Raw genomic sequence first — 17,403 nt, forward strand, 5'->3', positions numbered from 1 at the left:
CACACACACACACACTGCCCTAAGACCAGTGACCTCTTGGTATGGTTAAATCCACAATGTTTTTCATTTTAAAGTCTGGAAGGATACACATCAAATGCTTTACGATGCTCATTATGGGTTCATAGGTGATTTTTTTTTTACTACATACTTTTTATATTGTATGAATTTTCTTGGTAAATACAACTTATTTTTATAAGAATAATAGAGCTATTTAAAAAATAATAATCCATGATCCCACAAGTACATTAGATCATGTAAGTTCTTTAAAAAGAACCGTGTCCTATTCATCTTTGTTTTTTCCCCAGTAATTGCTAACTGCCTTCTGACTTCAAATTTAAAATAAAATAATTACGCTGGTTGCACTGTGGACAACTAGTTGTGGTGAACATGCTTAACACAATAAATACTATTAAATTTCTGCTTTATTCAAGTTTTGGTGTATCAAAATATGCTCAGCACCAAAAGGGTCTATATCCATTCACAGAAGCATTGTGCTGGGTGCAAAGGGTGATGCCGAGAAGCCAAACTGATGGTCACTGTTAGTTCCAGCTTTAAATACAAGCCCATCCAGTCTGTTCCTTTGCTTTCTCTGAATTCTATGCAGGTTCATCTTCCTCATCATTGTTTATCTTGGTGGAGGAGAGACTGTTCCAAGACATCATCACTGCTCGACCAGTGACCTAGATCCAAGCCAGAATGTGGAGACTGCTTCCCACAACACCTCCTTGGAGACTGACTGATCCTGACTGACGCTGGCTATGACATAAACCAGTACCCTTCCCCTGCCTTGCACTACATGCTGGTCCCTAGAACAGGCCTTTGTCTTGAGCTGAACGATATGTAATTTCCCATACTTGGTAGCATTCATGTAATAGTACCTATATCTACGCACCTCCCACCCTGCTTTTAACCTATGTAATAATTTGGTGCTTGGCAAGTGGTACGGGGACCCGTTTCATCTTGCAGCCGCCCAAGATGCACCTCCTATGTAAGTTTCCCTTAATAAACTCTATTAATTACCAGATTGGAGTGGCCTGTCTCTTTCTTCAGTCCTTCTCTGCCCTCTGTTTAGAGAGGTAGACTTTCAGTCCTGGGACCTTTCCTTGGGTCTGTGTGTACTAACAATATTCCCTTCCAATCCTACCCTTCGTGCTGTTTGGAATACCTGTTTTGTCTGCAATACCCCTACTTCCTCTGACTTTCTATCTTAGCTTTAATTGAAATCTAAGAAAATTGCTTTGTATGCAGCCTTCTTGAGAAAAAGAGTACAAACCTTCCCTCATCTCCGCTTTCACAGTCAAGGAACCAATGTTAGTATTTCCTCGTTCCTCATTGCTGCTTGCAGCCTGTCATTTTACCTTCAGCTGTTGCCATCAACCTCCTGCTCATACCCCCACCCCATCTCAACCATCCTGCATTGAAGACTTTGGCCCTGGCTCACCATAGTCTTGTCCCTTGACTGATTTTAGCATCTACATGGAAAACCCTTTTTATTCTTTATGACCTCACTCAGCACAGTTCCACCTCTGAAATCTTAAACTTCCATATCCTCCTCTTAGACCGTAAGTCTTGCATCCTTTTAATTCTTATACTCCCTTACTCCTTTGTCTCTTCTTGGTTCACCAAATAATAACACCCCTCCAGTTTTAACTTTCTTTCCTGTCTAGCATAGTCTGTATGCACTTCATTCTCTTGCTAGTAATTTTAATCCCCCTCACTGTCTCTTGTTTACACCATCCTGGCTAAATTCTGACCATGGATAAATTAGCTAACCATCTCCTTTCTGCACCTGCAACTAGGCTGCTCAGTGCTGTTGGAGAAAACCACGTTTCCGCTGACAGCCCCCTACATATTGTTTCTATTCTATCTCAGCTGAGTCCTCCTAAGTGCTCAGCGCTACTGTTATGTATCCCAAATCAGCAATTTCTCAGTGACCTCAGCAGCTATTTCAACTCTTCACCACTCTTTTTAAGTTTATGGCCTCACCTCTCCTTTCTTATCAGATGACCTCACGATCAGCTAAACCTTTTTCAGAGCCCTGCCCCCAACAAAGAAATTCATGTCTTTATATCGATACTCCTTTCCTCACTATTTTCAAAGAAAAGTGTTCTTCCTCCAGTCAAGGGGCAATTCAATTACCTGTTCTCTAAAATCCACCTCCTTACAACCATGCTCTGCCTATTTTCCTTCACTTCTTGTGTCTCCAACAACTTACTCCCATTGGCTTCTTCCCCTCAGCATATGGACGAACATGCCCACTCCTTCCTTGGGCTTGGTGCTCACCCCTGTGAGTCATACTGGCCTGCACTGTTACCTTAACAACTTCCTAGCATTGCTAAACTCCACAGCACTTTTCAATACAGATATTCTGTGACCTCTTTATAGTATCGTAAGTAGTCTCTCCATCTTCAGTTCTCTTCTCCCTCTGGTTTTGTGTTCCCATTATCTTCTGGTTCACCTTTAATGTCTCTGGTCATTCTCTTGAGGCTTCTCTTCCTTATCTGCTCCTCAAATGTTATGAGCTTTTAATGCTCAATTGTTGGCTTTATCCTTAGTCTCGAAACTCTTCCTGGGCAGAGCTAACCTGTACCCACTTATACTTCAACAATTCTTCAATCATTGTGTCTAGCCCAGACCTCTCTCCATATATTTAACCATCTGATGGTTATCTCCACTAGAGGTTCCATAGGCCCATCAAGCTGAATATGTTCGACACTGAATTTATCATTTCTATTCCATCCAACCTTCAAACTCACTGCCTTATCCATTTTCCCTCTATCACTAATTCTTCCCTCCCCTTTCCCTTGGTATCCATTCAACTACCAAGCCCATTCTACCTTCTAAATATCTCTGTTTTCCCCTTGACATTCTAAAGTGCTGACAAGTGTAGGAAACCCTGTGCTAACAGAAAGAGTAGTTAAGAAAGAATTTAGGAAGGTCCAGTCTGAGTTAGTCCAATGGTTTTTGAAGTGGTTCAACCTGCAGAACGCCCAGAAGCACTAGTACACTGACTTGCCACACAGCATGTCTTTTCTCTCCATCTCTTTCTCTCTCTCATGCCTTCACCCATGTTATTCCTGCTGCATAAAATACCCATGCTTCTCCACTGGGCAATTTCTACTTCACTCAAATCCCACTCTCACAGGGAGAACCAGGGGCTTCATCCACAATCCTCCCACTAAACATAGAATATGCTCCTTTTAAAGCAAGAATATATGAGCTAAAACATGATAAGTAACACCACGAATTTAATAACAGTTTTAGGGTTATAAAAAAGAAATTATACTAAATTAAATGTATACATGTGTGTTTATATTAGACACACTGATTTCAGAAAAGTTAAAATATGAAAAAAGTCAGGCTTAGAATCAAGAAAACACAATATATTTAATATTCCCATATGAACTAAACGCAATTTGACAAACATAACAAAACTGTGACTATACTGTATATTTTAATTTTTAAAAATCAGATTGGTGTATGGTTCACTATTACGAATTTGATTGTACTCTTAACAAGATATAAACATTTCCTTAAATTCAAGTCATAAACTTGAATTGAAAAATATTACAACACTTCTCAAGGTGAAAGAAATTATCATATATTAAGAGCATATATGTGTAACATAATGAATTTGCTTACCTGAGTAGTGAATAAGGCTGTGTTTGAAAGATCAGTAAATCATTACAGTGACCCTAATCAATAAAAAAAAGTTATCAAGAGTTTTGATAAAAACAATGCATTAATAATTGAACTTTTTATTTTTAAAATGTAAAAGGAATTATGTAAAGCAGCAAATAAATCTCTCTTTCTAGCTATTGACACACACATGCACTCACAGAGATATACATACATACACATATCTAGTACCCACACAAACTTTTGATACATGGTTAAAATTTTTTCAAGTGATAATGACAAAATTTTGACCTAACCACAGCCTATATATAATTGCAAATTTAAAAATCAGAAACATGTTTTTCTCTTAGGACAATGAATTCAAACTAAGAATTGTGATGGTTTTCAAGCTTTTTTGTTTTTTAATTTAAGCAGGACTTTTTTTCTTCCAAATGACTCTTATTTTAAAATCTTTTCTTTATCCTATCTCCTTTTTCCAGATGATCCCAGGATTCTCTGGGAATTCTTAACTTGAAAATCACAGATCCAGAAGATTTTCTGAATATGGTTTTCTCATCTAAAAGTTAATGTGCAAGAGTTAGCAGAAAATTTCTCTCTAATCCTTTCAAATAGATCTTTAGAATTTCATAATTTATGATCAGGACTTTAATCGGAGTTCCTATTTTAATGGTAAACTTTGTATACTAAATAAAGATTTCTAGTGCCCAGAAGAAGAAGATAAATGGCAAAATGTGCTTTTTAATTAAATGCAAAGTTATAGTTTTAATCTTTTATTAGAGCACTGAATTATCAGCCAAAGAATCTTCTGAAACTTTCGATATACATAACATTTAAATTGGAGGCCTCAGAATTATGAAATAAACCAAATTCCCTGGAAAGAAACCACCTTATTTTGTGGTTCACCACTCCATAGAGCTATGCCTGAAGAGATAAAAGGGAGCTGGTGCCCTCTTGGCTGGACTCTGGCTTGTTGCCCCATCCCTGATGGCTCAGTCCTGCTATTCCTAAGTGTTCTATTAAAACCAGAGCAACCAGTCCTGAACCTGTCCCATCATATACAGAGGAGGAGCAAAGCCGCCCTGCTCTGAATTTCCCAAGGTGCTAGGACAATACTCTCCAAGGTGAAAGGGTAATACTCTCCAAATGCTACTCATTTATTCCTTTGACATTAGTTTTGTCAGCTTTTAAATACTGGAATGCTTTAAATGCAAATGTACAACAGGAATGAAGCAGTGGCAAAAGATGCATAAAATAAAAAGAAAATTCACTTTAAGCATTACAAAGTAGTTCTCTCTTCAGGGGAGAAGCTAGCATTGATGATGCTCTAATTATTGTTAGGTAGCAAATTTCATGAGTACTCACTATTACACTTAGTAGTTTACATGTATATTACATATATTCTTTTTAAGTATCAAATATTACAAATATTTTAATTCAATAGAATTATAAACACTCATACTATGGGGAAGCTCAAAGAGAAAAGGAAAAGTCATCCTTTAAAAGCTGTTCTTAATAATTTGACTAATAACGTTAATAAACCTATTTGATTTGTAAACCCAAGATATCCTGAAGTGCTTCACAAAAGCCACTTGTTCTGAAGATTAATCACGCCACAGAGTAACATTTTATGCCTTTCCATATTTTGCAGTGTGGAAATATCAACATCACATTGAATAGTCATTGTAGGCTGAATAACACACTACTCAGAGGAAATACTCAGATAAAAAATTTTCTTACTGTATCCAAGGAAAGTAAATCATCTTTACTTCCACCAAATACCATTATTTCATTTTCTTTTCCCAAACAAGCTGTGTGCCATAACCTGTGATTGAAAATTATAAACAGAATGAAATACTATCAAGAAACTATATATCATATATAAATCAATTTTAAATTACACACTCTAAAATTTAATCATTTCAGAAGAGGCATGATTGAACTTGAACCTTTGGCACATCCTCAAAGAAGACAGATTTTAAAGATTCCTCTAGAATCATTAGAGCATTTGATTCTAGAGTTAATTAAATCATATCATTTCAATTAAGGACATGACTCCCAATATCTCTTTCCTATTATATCCCCCGATCTTTTTCTAATCTCTTATCTCATAGATATTCCAATAATTTAGTCACAAAATAATTTAAAAAGGAATGGAGCAGCTTATTGGAGAAATAGACACTTTTGCCATTTTTTAAATTACAATCTGCCATATTACTATCCTCATCATTTTTGATTCTTTCTTTCCTGTTCTCTGTTCCCCATCGCTTGACAAATCCAATTAAGCATTTTCTTTACATTTACATTGTCACACTACTTGTCACTCAGTATAGAATATCATAACATTTCCCTCCCGCTTTTTTTTTCTGAATCGTTTCTATCCCAGCTACATATAGCTGATAAATAATATTTTTCAAATATAGTTTTTAATCATGGACGTTTCCTGATCAGGAAGCATCTGTACCATTTTTCTTATCTTAGTATTTATGACCAACAGCTATTCCTTTTTCCCATAAAACTTAATTCTTGCATCTTTCCAAATAAACCCTCTACTTGAGCCAATTCATTTATTTGCATTCATTTATTCATTTATTTGCATCTCCTAAGAAAAAACCTTATATCTGCCTCTAGGCTTTTGTTCACCCTGTTTCCTAGGCTTAGAATGAGAAGTCATTCTCTCAAGGCCTTTTTTTTAAAAAAGGCTCAGAATCCCCAGGAAGTGATCCAAATGCCACCCAAACTGACTCTGTTGCCCTCTCTGTTCAGCACTTTTCAACATGTATGTACTCATTTTATAATCTTCTAACTTACATTTGAAGATAAACTGCTCTATATACTTCTTTAATTGTTTAATGTGAATGTTTTTAGCACCCTACAAAAAGTACAAGGTCCTTATGGTCAAAAATTGCCACAGTGGTGTGTTGGAGCCAGTTTATGAGCTCGTTAAAACCAACTGTGCATATCTCCCTTTAACTCCATGTCCAGTGACACCACACTGGTAGCTTGAAATTGGCCATCGTGGAAATCAACAAATCCTACAAATTAGGGTTTTGTTCTTGTTTTATTTTTCCTGGAGAGCAGTGTTAACTATTTACCAGCATACCACTGGAACTTGGGTAATTTAATTTTATGCTTCTTAAAAATGCCTAATTTTTAAGGCATCTTCTATATCCAGTAGGTGATCCAAAACTTTCGATTAACAAAAGTAAACACAAAATGCCAGCATCATTTTTCAGTAGTTAAATAAATAATTTCATAAAGGATTTAAGAATCGGATGTTCTTTTGGAAATGGTCTGATTTTATAGCTCATATCCATCTTCAGTTTCACATTATTTATCAAGAATGCTTTTATGGTTTTAAAAAGTTCAATATTTCTAGGGGCTCTAACTCTCAGAAAAAAGTACACATAAATTTTTCAGTTTTAAAAGATAAATTAAGGGTTTTACAAAATCATTGCTTTGACTCTAAGAATACTTTGATTACTTTTCTTAATAGACCAAATTGCTGAAGCAAAAGCTTCCCCAATTATATGTTATCACTTATTTTATTACTATGTAACTTATTTCTAGTACATTAATCCTTTTTACTTATCTTCCACAAGTGCAAACAGTGGGGTTATGCACAATTTGTTAAACTGAATACTTTCCTCAAATAATCATGACACATTCAATGACAAATGCACTTGGGACCCAGGATAGAACTGGGTCATTAGAAACTTTGGGAAATACTCTGCCCAATTCTCCAACTTGTATGTTACACCATAAATTGATATAAATTTTTGGCAATCCCCAGATTATGTTGTGGGGCTGGAGATGGAGACTGGAGGAGGGGTTGGGTGAAGGAGACAGAATACGATGTATGTCCTTATATATGGGAAGGAATAGCTTTAACTTCCTAGAGAGAAGATCATATGTAATCTCGGCAACACTCATGGGCTACAACAGTACCTAAAGCTCTACAGACCAACACCATGCTGGCATCTTTTACAGACATGTAAGAGAGGGTCCTTGCTGACACTCACCTATACAGATGATCAGATACTGCTAGTTAGATGGATTTTCAGCTAAGCATAGTTTTGTCTAAAGTGAGACCTGGAGAAGAGAGTGCTATACTGTAAAACAGTGGTTCTCAACTAGGGACAATTTTGTCCTTAAGAGGACATTTGACAATATCTGGAGTTATTTTTGATTGTCACACTCCAGGTGTGTATGTGGTGACACAGATGGGGGCGAGGGGGCGGCAGGGGAGGTAGTACTACTGGCATCTACTGTGTAAAGGCCAGAGATGTTGCTAAACATCCTACAATGAACAGGACACCCCCACAACAAATAATTTGGTCCAAAATGTCAATAGTGCTGAGGTTGAAAAACCTGTTGTAGAATTATGAGAATTGGGCAGTTACATTTCAAATTATAACTTGGAAAAGTTTGCACAGAATGCGTTTAAATGTTAAGTAATTCTCACTTTCATAAAAATTAGTATATATACACACATATATGTTCTCCTTACGCTAAACTGTATCCCACCTGTTCTCCTCCTCACCTCATACCTGAAGATAGATCTGCCTCTGTCTTATCTGCCTTAGGAAAACTCTGGCCTGGACTTCATCATCGAAGAACACTGGAAAGCCTTTCCTGCCTTGATTTTGGTGACATCTAGCTTGGAATCTGATGGTTTTTTCTACAGACTGATAGTTTATGTCCTCTCACAGCTTCTCTAAACTTACCACCTAAACATTCTAATAAAGCATATTATTTACATGACATATCAGCTGAATTAAAAAAAACTTTACATAGCTCAGTTCTAACTAGTATATTATTACTATATATTGATTAGTTGTATTGCTCTAGTTACTCATTAAGTATTGAAACGTAACATAACAACTTAAAAATTAAACATATTCTTACTATCACTTTGGTCTATAATTAATGAATTCATACAATCAAATAACTGGAAGAGCTCATCTAGTCCATATCTCTCATTTCACACATGAAGAACTTGAAACTCAGTTTCATAAGTGACTTTCCCAAAGCCAAAATACTAAGTAGCAGCTGAGCAAAGACTAGAACTCAGCTCCTGTAACTCAATATAAAACTCTTTAAATTAAAAAATGTATTTCAAAAGTTCCAGAATTGCTAATATATTCTAATGAATTTTTTACATGAAAATATAAGAATCATATATGTACTTATGATAAATTCTAAATGTATCATGTATATTAATATAGATATATTATATTAATCTATATAGTCATGAGATATATAAAAATATTTTTGGGATTTTTTCTCAAGTAAGTTACTTGTCATTTATTAAATTACTGAAATGCATATCATTAAGTTGACTTTACATTAGTATACATAATCTATAGTTTAAAAATTCTGAAACACATGGCATGAAAAAGAATAAAATCTATTATTAACTACAATAATTATAATGTGCTGAATTTGAATTTCCTTTGAATATATCTTTATTATACTACTCAAATCAGAAAAATAAGAATTACAATACTAATGTGGTTGTCTTTGTAACTGTATACTGTTTCTACAATTTCTGTAGAAAATTGTACTCTATAATATACCACAAATAACTAACGTTTACTTTTATAAAAAAAATCACATTACTAAATATATAGTTACTAAAGAAATAGTCTGCCATCTATTTGATCAACATGAAAGTAATTTCCCATTAAATTGCTCTAAATCTCTTCCAAAAACAAATTACAAATTATAAAGCCAACCCCACTCCTGTCTACTTATTAAAAATACTAACATTATATGATACTTTCAATTTCTTAGCCTTTTCATATTTATTAGGCAAGACTATGTGTTACCTAAAAGAGTAATATTTTAAAATATGCAAATATGGGTAGAAACTGAATAGATCATTTCTAACAGACACAATTAAAATGGTAATTAAATACTGAGATAACGTTAAGCTTATTTGAAAGATAGCCTTCCTGATCATTTATTGTTTTAATGGCAAACACTATAAATTCAGTGCTATATTTTAATACTTTAAAAATTCTTAACTATTTTACTATTTGTAAACTTCTAGACTTACCTGGGTCTTGTTTTAGGTAAATGGGTAAGTTGTTTCCAACAATTTGTTATGACATTATGAATCCAACCATCACCTGCAATATTATGACAGTTCAGAAATTTAGATTAGGTCTTCGGGATGAATTCTTAATTTTTTTTTTTTTAATTTATCATGCTACATTTAGATAACTATCTTTTGTGTGTGTACATATTTTCTCATAAAAATTTTCATAGATACACAAAAGTAGAATAAACATGACAATGAACCCTCACATATCCCAGATTCAACAACTATCAAGATTTTAGTCACATATATTCTATCTTGTCACTTTTTGTTATTGTTGCTGAATTATTCTAAAGTAAATCCTAAATCTCCTATATTGGAGATTCTCCCCATACTTACTGAAGTACGCACTGTTAAAAAAAAAGGGGGTCACATTTTTTACATAACCACAACACCATTGTCACACAACTACAATGCCATTATTATAGTCAACAAAACTAAAAATTATTTCTTAGTGTCATCTAAAATACATATGCCCATATCTTAAACTGAATCTATATGGGAGAAAACTGACTGACTAAGGATATTTGCAGATGGGTACTAGACTTATTGGGGTGATCACTTCATAAGGTATATAAATGTTTAACCATTTTGTTGTACACCTGAAACTAAAATAATATTGTATAAAAACTGTAATTGGAAAATGAATTTAAATTTTTTTTTAATTTTAAAAAAGAGCAAAGACCATAGGTCAATGACCAAAACCAGAAATAAGAATTAAAAACATTAGAGCTCACGAAGATGATATTAAAGAACCCCTATCAAAATGGATAAATGTTAGTTTCTTTTTATTAGATTCAAAATCTCAGAAACTAAGGAAACATGATGCTCTGCAATAACTAACATTCCCTACTAGGAACTGCTGTTTCTCCAACCAGTCTCTGGAGTTTGTTTGTTGGCCAGTAGACTGGCAGCATAGTTGTTTCCATATCTGATATAAAATTATAGAGATGGTTTTAATGGTATATAAGGTCTCTTAATAAAAATATCTCTAGCCATAGAAAATTTTTGAGTTGAGAAAGTACAAAACATTTAATATGTCAAACTAAGAAGTAGATATTCTTGGTCATTTGTCTATCCTGATGGCACAATTTTACTGCTGAAAGAAAAACTGCATTACAAACCCATAGCCATTGGGATCAATATGACAGGGGTTAAAAAATTTTAGCTAAGCACTTTCTTTTATAGTTCTGGAACAAAAGAGAAGCAACGAGCCTTCCCACCTTTCATTTCCAGAGCATTCTGGGAAAGGCTGCTCTTCTAATCCCCATTCCAGCCTACAGTATAAGCATCTGGGTCAAAAATCAGGAGGACATAGAATCACAGAATATTATAGCTGAAAGGGGCTTTAATTCACCTAGGTTCAACCACCCTTCCTTTTCTCAATACCTAGAAAACAGAAGAACATGGAGAGCCAACAGTACCGAAGCAAAGGAGTCTTCTACTTCTAATTATCAATGCAAGCATATAGTTGGGGATAAAGATAAACCAGAAAATTAGAAAAAATGAAGATACCTTAAGTATCAAATACAATTAAGGAAAAAGGGTGAGATAATAATTGTAGGCTAAACTTGAATTGACTTACTTAATGGAATATTGTCTGCACTTAGTCCACCAAACAGGAAAAGTTTATCATCAGCTATTGGTGTTAAAGTATGCCATGATCGATGTTTCGGGTTTTCGCCATTAATAAGAACCCTGTGGCAATGGAAAAAAAATATAAAAATCTAAGTATTGTTTTAGTTAAAATAAAAGGGTTTGATCATCTTAGATCTTAAAGGGAAAAATCACCCACACCACTTTAAAAATATTGATTTTACTAATCCTACCTACATAAAAATTTTAAAACATTCTTAAATTCTTAGATGAATTTAAACGATCTTTCCATTTAGCGTCTATTCTACCTGGTCATAGAACACAGATTGAAAATTAATTCCCAGTAAATTCACATTGCATACTCAGCATCATTCTTGTTGGTTAATAAATAAAACTTCCTGAAGTTTTCAACATAATTGTTTTCATGTTTGTAATTTTTAACTTGTTGTTTCATGTTCGATTTCATGTTTTCAACAGATTTCCTCAATGATATTATGGGATTTTGTTGTTGTTGTTTTTACTTTGGTCTATTTGTTGTAGAATTTCCCAAAGTGTTATCTTCACCTGAAAATGCTACCTACTCTAGCTTTAAAACAAAAGCACACAAACCATTCCAGATCCAGTATAAACCGCTAAGGATTTCAAATAAATAATGTTCTATTCCTTAAAAAAATAAAAGCAGAAATAAAAATAAAATCACAAAAGTTTAACTAATTTAGAAGGTACTATTTAAGTAGAATATACCATTTAACTTTAACTAGAAGTTCCGACACTAGTTAAGACACTTCAGCATTCTGAAATGCTCCAGAATAACGTGGACCATTTAGAGAAGATGTAATTTGTTTTTTCAAAATTGGAAATATTTTTATTGTTTTTGTTGACTATAAAAAACATTTTGGTTAGAAAACATTCAACAACCACAAAAATGTTTTTTAATGAGAGTTCTCCTATAATCCTGTCCTCCAGCAATAAGAAATCATAATTTGGTGTATCTCTTTCCAGACTTTAATGCATATATAAATATTTATTAAAACATATAAATGGGATCATATACTCCATTCTATAACTTTTTTTCACTCAATTAGTATGCTGTATAATATTTCCATGAAGTATAGTTTCCTTGGGTAACGGGAGCATGGCAGCCCTTTGTAGACGAAGGCTGATCTCAAGTTTTTACTTTTATAAGTAATGTTATAATAAACATCTTTGTGTATGCACACACACATAAATACACTTGTCCAATTACTGTCTTCAGAGAAATTCTGGATCAAAGTTAAATTCCATTTTATATTTTGAACTTAGTACCAGAATACCTTCCAGAAAAATGGTACCAATCTTTACTTCCACTAATTATGTTACAACCTAGCATACACTGGTTCAGCTATAGAGACCTAAATTTGTGCACGTGTGTGTGCACATGCACACACACACACATACATCCACACAAATGCCTATAGAGCAAAACAAACTTAAATTTCAAACTTACCTTCCAGACCAAGTCCATGTATCTAAGTTTAGATAGTGCAAATCATTCATCCTAGTTTGCTAAAATAAAAGTGTGTTAAATTGGTCAGTGTTTTACATCTTTCATGAGCTAAAATTCTGGTTTTAACCCATTTCCTGTTTAGGAAAAAAGTGCAGCTTGCTGCCAGTGTTAATTTAATTTTACATTTTACTTGCTCTTTGAGGCTGAAGCAAATCTGACTGGTTTTCAATGTGAAAATAAAATAGGAAAATTGTTCTTGGAGTTATTTCTAAACAGAACTTGTCTCTAATCCTAATGTAACAGAAATGTATACATAAATCGGATTCATCAAATGACTCTTCGGCTAACAACTGTTTGAGAACAATGTTAGCATCACTCTTAGGAATGCTACGTTTTCTAGGATTTGACATTTTCAGTGATTGAGAATTACTATATTCTGTAACTGGAAATACCACTACTAAAAACAGAATGCTATAAATAGAATGATGTCATTTGTTTCCAAAGATTATCGAAATACTAGAGTGATGCGAAAATAATAATAAAAGCAAGATATTTTGCGGCAAACTTTAGGGGTAAGGTTAGGACTATAATGCACGAATTATGTTGGGGTAAACGCTGCGGCTGCAAGTGCATCTGGCAAGTATTCTCGGGGCAAATGGGAAATGGGTTAAAATCAGTTCATATTAAAAACAGATTATTGTAGTTAACATCAGAAGTGTATATATTGGGGAACAATGTTAACCATTAATAAAATTAACACAGAGCTACCAAATTAATGTGTCAAAGGAATAAATGAGTTTAAACTAATAGTATTTAGATGATAAGAAATTAAATTTTTCTGATAATACACTAAAGGATTCTCCTCGTTAAAATATGATTTATAATTATCTATGATTATTTATGTATGGTCTGTTTGGGAATAGAGATAAAAGTTATTAAATGGCATTTTAATTTCTAGATTATTTGAATGTTCAGTTGTTCTATAAAATCAGAGGATGAATTTTTATAAGCAACATCACATGTAGAAAGATTATTTCCATTAAAAATACTAACCAAAACACGTCCACCAAAGATGTAGCCCTTATTTCCAAGAACTGCACATGTATGTGCAGCTCGTGGCTGGGGTGGAACTCCGCCCTGCAAACATAGATAAGAAAACAGAGTACAAAGACTTGAAACATGTAATGATATCACATTCTTATGCTTAGTATGAAAATATTTGACCACTAAATTAACATTATCTATGTAATTCAATTAAAAGGCCTAATGTAAAAGTTCAATCTAAATAGTAATAATTATAGCAAATATCACAGGCATACCTCAATTTATTGCATTTCACTTTATTGCGCTTTGCAGATACTACAGTTCTTACAGACTGAAGGTTTTTGGCAATGCTGCGTCAAGCAAGTCTATGAGCTCCATTTTTCCAACAGCATTCGCTCTCTTGTGTCTCTGTCATATTTTGGTAATTCTTGCAATATTTCAAACTTTTTCATTATTATTTTATTTGTTATGGTGATCCGTGGTCAGTGATCTTTGATGTTATTACTGTAATTGTTTTAGGGGCACCATGAACCTGACCCATGTAAGATGGCAAACTTAACTGATAAATGTGTGTGCTCTGACTGCCCCACTGACTGACCACTCCCCCATCTTTCTCCCTCTCCTCGGGCCTCCATATTCTCCAAGACATAATAACATTAAAATTAGGCCAATTAATAACCCTAAAATAGCCTCTAAGTGTTCAAGTGAAAGGAAGAGTTATACACCTCTCACTTTAAATCAAAAACTGGAAATGATTAAATTTAGTGAGGAAGGCATATTGAAAGCTAAGATAAGTTAAAAGCAGAGAGAAGCTGAAAGCTAGGCCTCTTGCACCAAACAGTCAAGATATGAATGCAAAGGAAAAGTTCTTGAAGGAAATTAAAAGCACTACTCCAGTGAACACACCAATGATAAAAAGTCAAACATTCTTATTGCTGATATGGAGGAAGTTTTAGCGGTCTGGACTGAAGATCAACCCAGATAGAACATCCCTTAAATCAAAGCCTAATCCAAAGCAAAGCCCTAACTCTCTTCAATTCTATGAAGGCTGAGAGAGGTGAGGAAGCTGCAGAAGAAAAGTCTGAAGCAAGCAAAAGTTGGTTAATGAGATTTAAGGAAAGAAGTCATCTCTATAACATGAAAGTACAAGGTGAAGCAGCAAGTGCTGATGTAGAAACTGCAGCAAGTTATCCAGATCTAAGATAATTAATAAAGGTGGCTACACTAAACAACAGATTTTCAATGTAGACAAAGCAGCCTTATATTGGAAGAAAACACCATCTAAGACTGTCCTAGCTGGAAAAGAGAAATCAATGCCTGCCTTCGAAGAACAGGTTAACTTTCTTATCAGTGGCTAATGCAACTGATGACTTTAAGTTGAAACCACTGCTCATTTACCATTCTGAAAATTCTAGGCCCTTAAGAATTATGCTAAATCTACTCTATCTGTGCTCTATAAATGGAACAACAAAGCCTGGATGACAGCACATCTGTTTACAACATGGTTTACTGAATATTTTAAGTCCAATTTTATTGTTGAGACCTACTACTCTGTAAAAAAGATTCCCTTCAAAATATTACTGCTCATTGACAATGCACCTGGTCAACAAGGAGCTCTGACAGAGAAGTACAATGAGATTCATGTTTTCACACCTGCTGACGCAACATCTGTTCTGCAGCCCATGGATCAAGGAATAATTTTGACTTTCGAGTCCTATCATTTAAGAAATACATTTCATAAGGTGATAGCCGCCATAAATAGTAATACTTCTGATGGACCTGGGCGAAGTAAACTGAAACCTTCTGGACAGGATTCACCATTCTAGATGCCATTTAGAACATTTGCGATCCATGAGAAGAGATCAAAATGTCAATATTAACAAGAGTTTAGAAGAAATTGATTCTAACCCTCATGGATGACTTTGAGGGATTCAAGACTTCAGTGGAAGAAGCAACTGGAGATGTGGTGGGAATAGCAAGAGAATTAGAATTAGAAGTGGAGCCTGAAGATGTGACTGAATTGTTGCAATCTCATTATAAAACTTTAATGGATAAGGAGTTCCTTGTTAAGGATGAACAAACAAAGTGGTTTCTTGAAATGAAATCTACTCCTGGTGAAGATGCTATGAAGACTGTTGAAATGACAACAAAGGATTTAGAATATTACATAAACTTAGTTGGTAAAGGAGCAGCAGAGTTTGACAGGATTGGCTCCAATTCTGAAAGAAATTCTCTTGTGGGCAAAATGCTATCACATAGCATCACATGCTACAGAGAAACAGTTCATGAAAGGAAAAGCCAATCAATGTAGCAAACCTCACTGTTGTCTTCTTTTAAGAAACTGCCACATCCATCCCCAATCTTCAGCAACCACCACCCTGATTAGTCACTGGCCATCAACATCCAGGCAAGATCCTCCGCCAGCAAAAAAGATTACAACTCATTGAAAACTCAGATAATGGTTAGCATTTTTTAGCAATAAACTGTTTTTTTACTTAAAATATTAAACATAATGTAACTGCACATTTAACAGACTATAGCATAGTGTAAAAATAACCTTTATATGCATTGGGAAATGAAAAACTTCATGTGACTCACTTAATTGCAATATTCACTTCAATGCAGTGATCTGGAACCAAACCTACAATATCTCTGAGGTATACCTATATTCTTCAAGAGTGAAATTTATTCACCCTGATCTTTACTTTTTAAAGCATTTTTTAAATGCCTGACACTATTTAGCAAAATAAGATTTCATATAAATTTCAGTTTAAAATATAAGGATTTAAAAATCAAATTTTAAAAGATTCTCTTTCTTCTCTGTCCCATACAGTTAATATTATAAGTGAGCAGTACATGGTGTGATGATCTCAAACTCTAAAAAATTAAATCTGTCCCACAAAACTCTTGATGCTTTAAAGTCTACAATAAGAACTTCAGTTTTGGCTTAAGCCAAACAGTGCTTTTTTTATCTCTTACTAAAAACTCCTCACATTAACTGATAATACTTCTCTATACTTTCAATAAATATAACAGATTTTTTCCCACATTGTATCTGAAAGTTTTTCTGACATGACTGTACTTAGAATCCATTCTCTTTATTTTTTAGAGACATTCTAAAGAAAAGAGTGTAGTAAGTAAATGAACGAATAATATTTGAAAGAAGAATTTTCTGCATAATTTCTATGTTTTCATGGTGGGTGCCCTTGAATATATATTTCATTGCAAGTTCTGAAAGAACCCAAATTTTCAGCTCATTGGCTACTGAATACAGGTATAGGAAATTTAAGCTCTACATCCAATATCATAACTCTCTAGACTTCTCAGCCTTACTTGAATAACTGCTGAAGTCAGCACAGTAATTTAGATACTACCTATGTAACACTTAAATAAATGAGAGAGAATCTTTTGAGTTGTGGTTCCCGGCCTATCCAGCAAAACAAAATTTTTATTATTATACTTTACTGATCTGAAAATTTGGAAAAATTCTTCTACTATAAAGACATTTATTATGAAATAAATATCAAATTTCTCCTTT

The 17,403-nt window shown here is 34.1% G+C and overlaps 1 protein-coding gene across 1 annotated transcript in view; it reads right to left on the reverse strand.

Annotated features, from left to right (window-relative positions):
* The window catches only part of KLHDC1 (kelch domain containing 1), a 56,992-nt gene that overhangs the window by 7,489 nt on the left and 32,100 nt on the right, over positions 1 to 17,403 (reverse strand). The window contains exons 7-12 of the mRNA XM_039856743.1: positions 13,875 to 13,958; positions 12,822 to 12,880; positions 11,325 to 11,437; positions 9,698 to 9,770; positions 5,377 to 5,461; positions 3,643 to 3,695 (exon numbers count right to left, since the gene is read on the reverse strand). Coding sequence (XP_039712677.1) covers positions 3,643 to 3,695; positions 5,377 to 5,461; positions 9,698 to 9,770; positions 11,325 to 11,437; positions 12,822 to 12,880; positions 13,875 to 13,958 — 467 coding nt within the window. The remainder of the gene's footprint in view (positions 1 to 3,642; positions 3,696 to 5,376; positions 5,462 to 9,697; positions 9,771 to 11,324; positions 11,438 to 12,821; positions 12,881 to 13,874; positions 13,959 to 17,403) is intronic.

The sequence above is a fragment of the Pteropus medius genome, unplaced genomic scaffold (genome assembly GCF_902729225.1).
Source record: "Pteropus medius unplaced genomic scaffold, Ma_sr-lr_union100, whole genome shotgun sequence".
NCBI lineage: Eukaryota > Metazoa > Chordata > Mammalia > Chiroptera > Pteropodidae > Pteropus > Pteropus medius.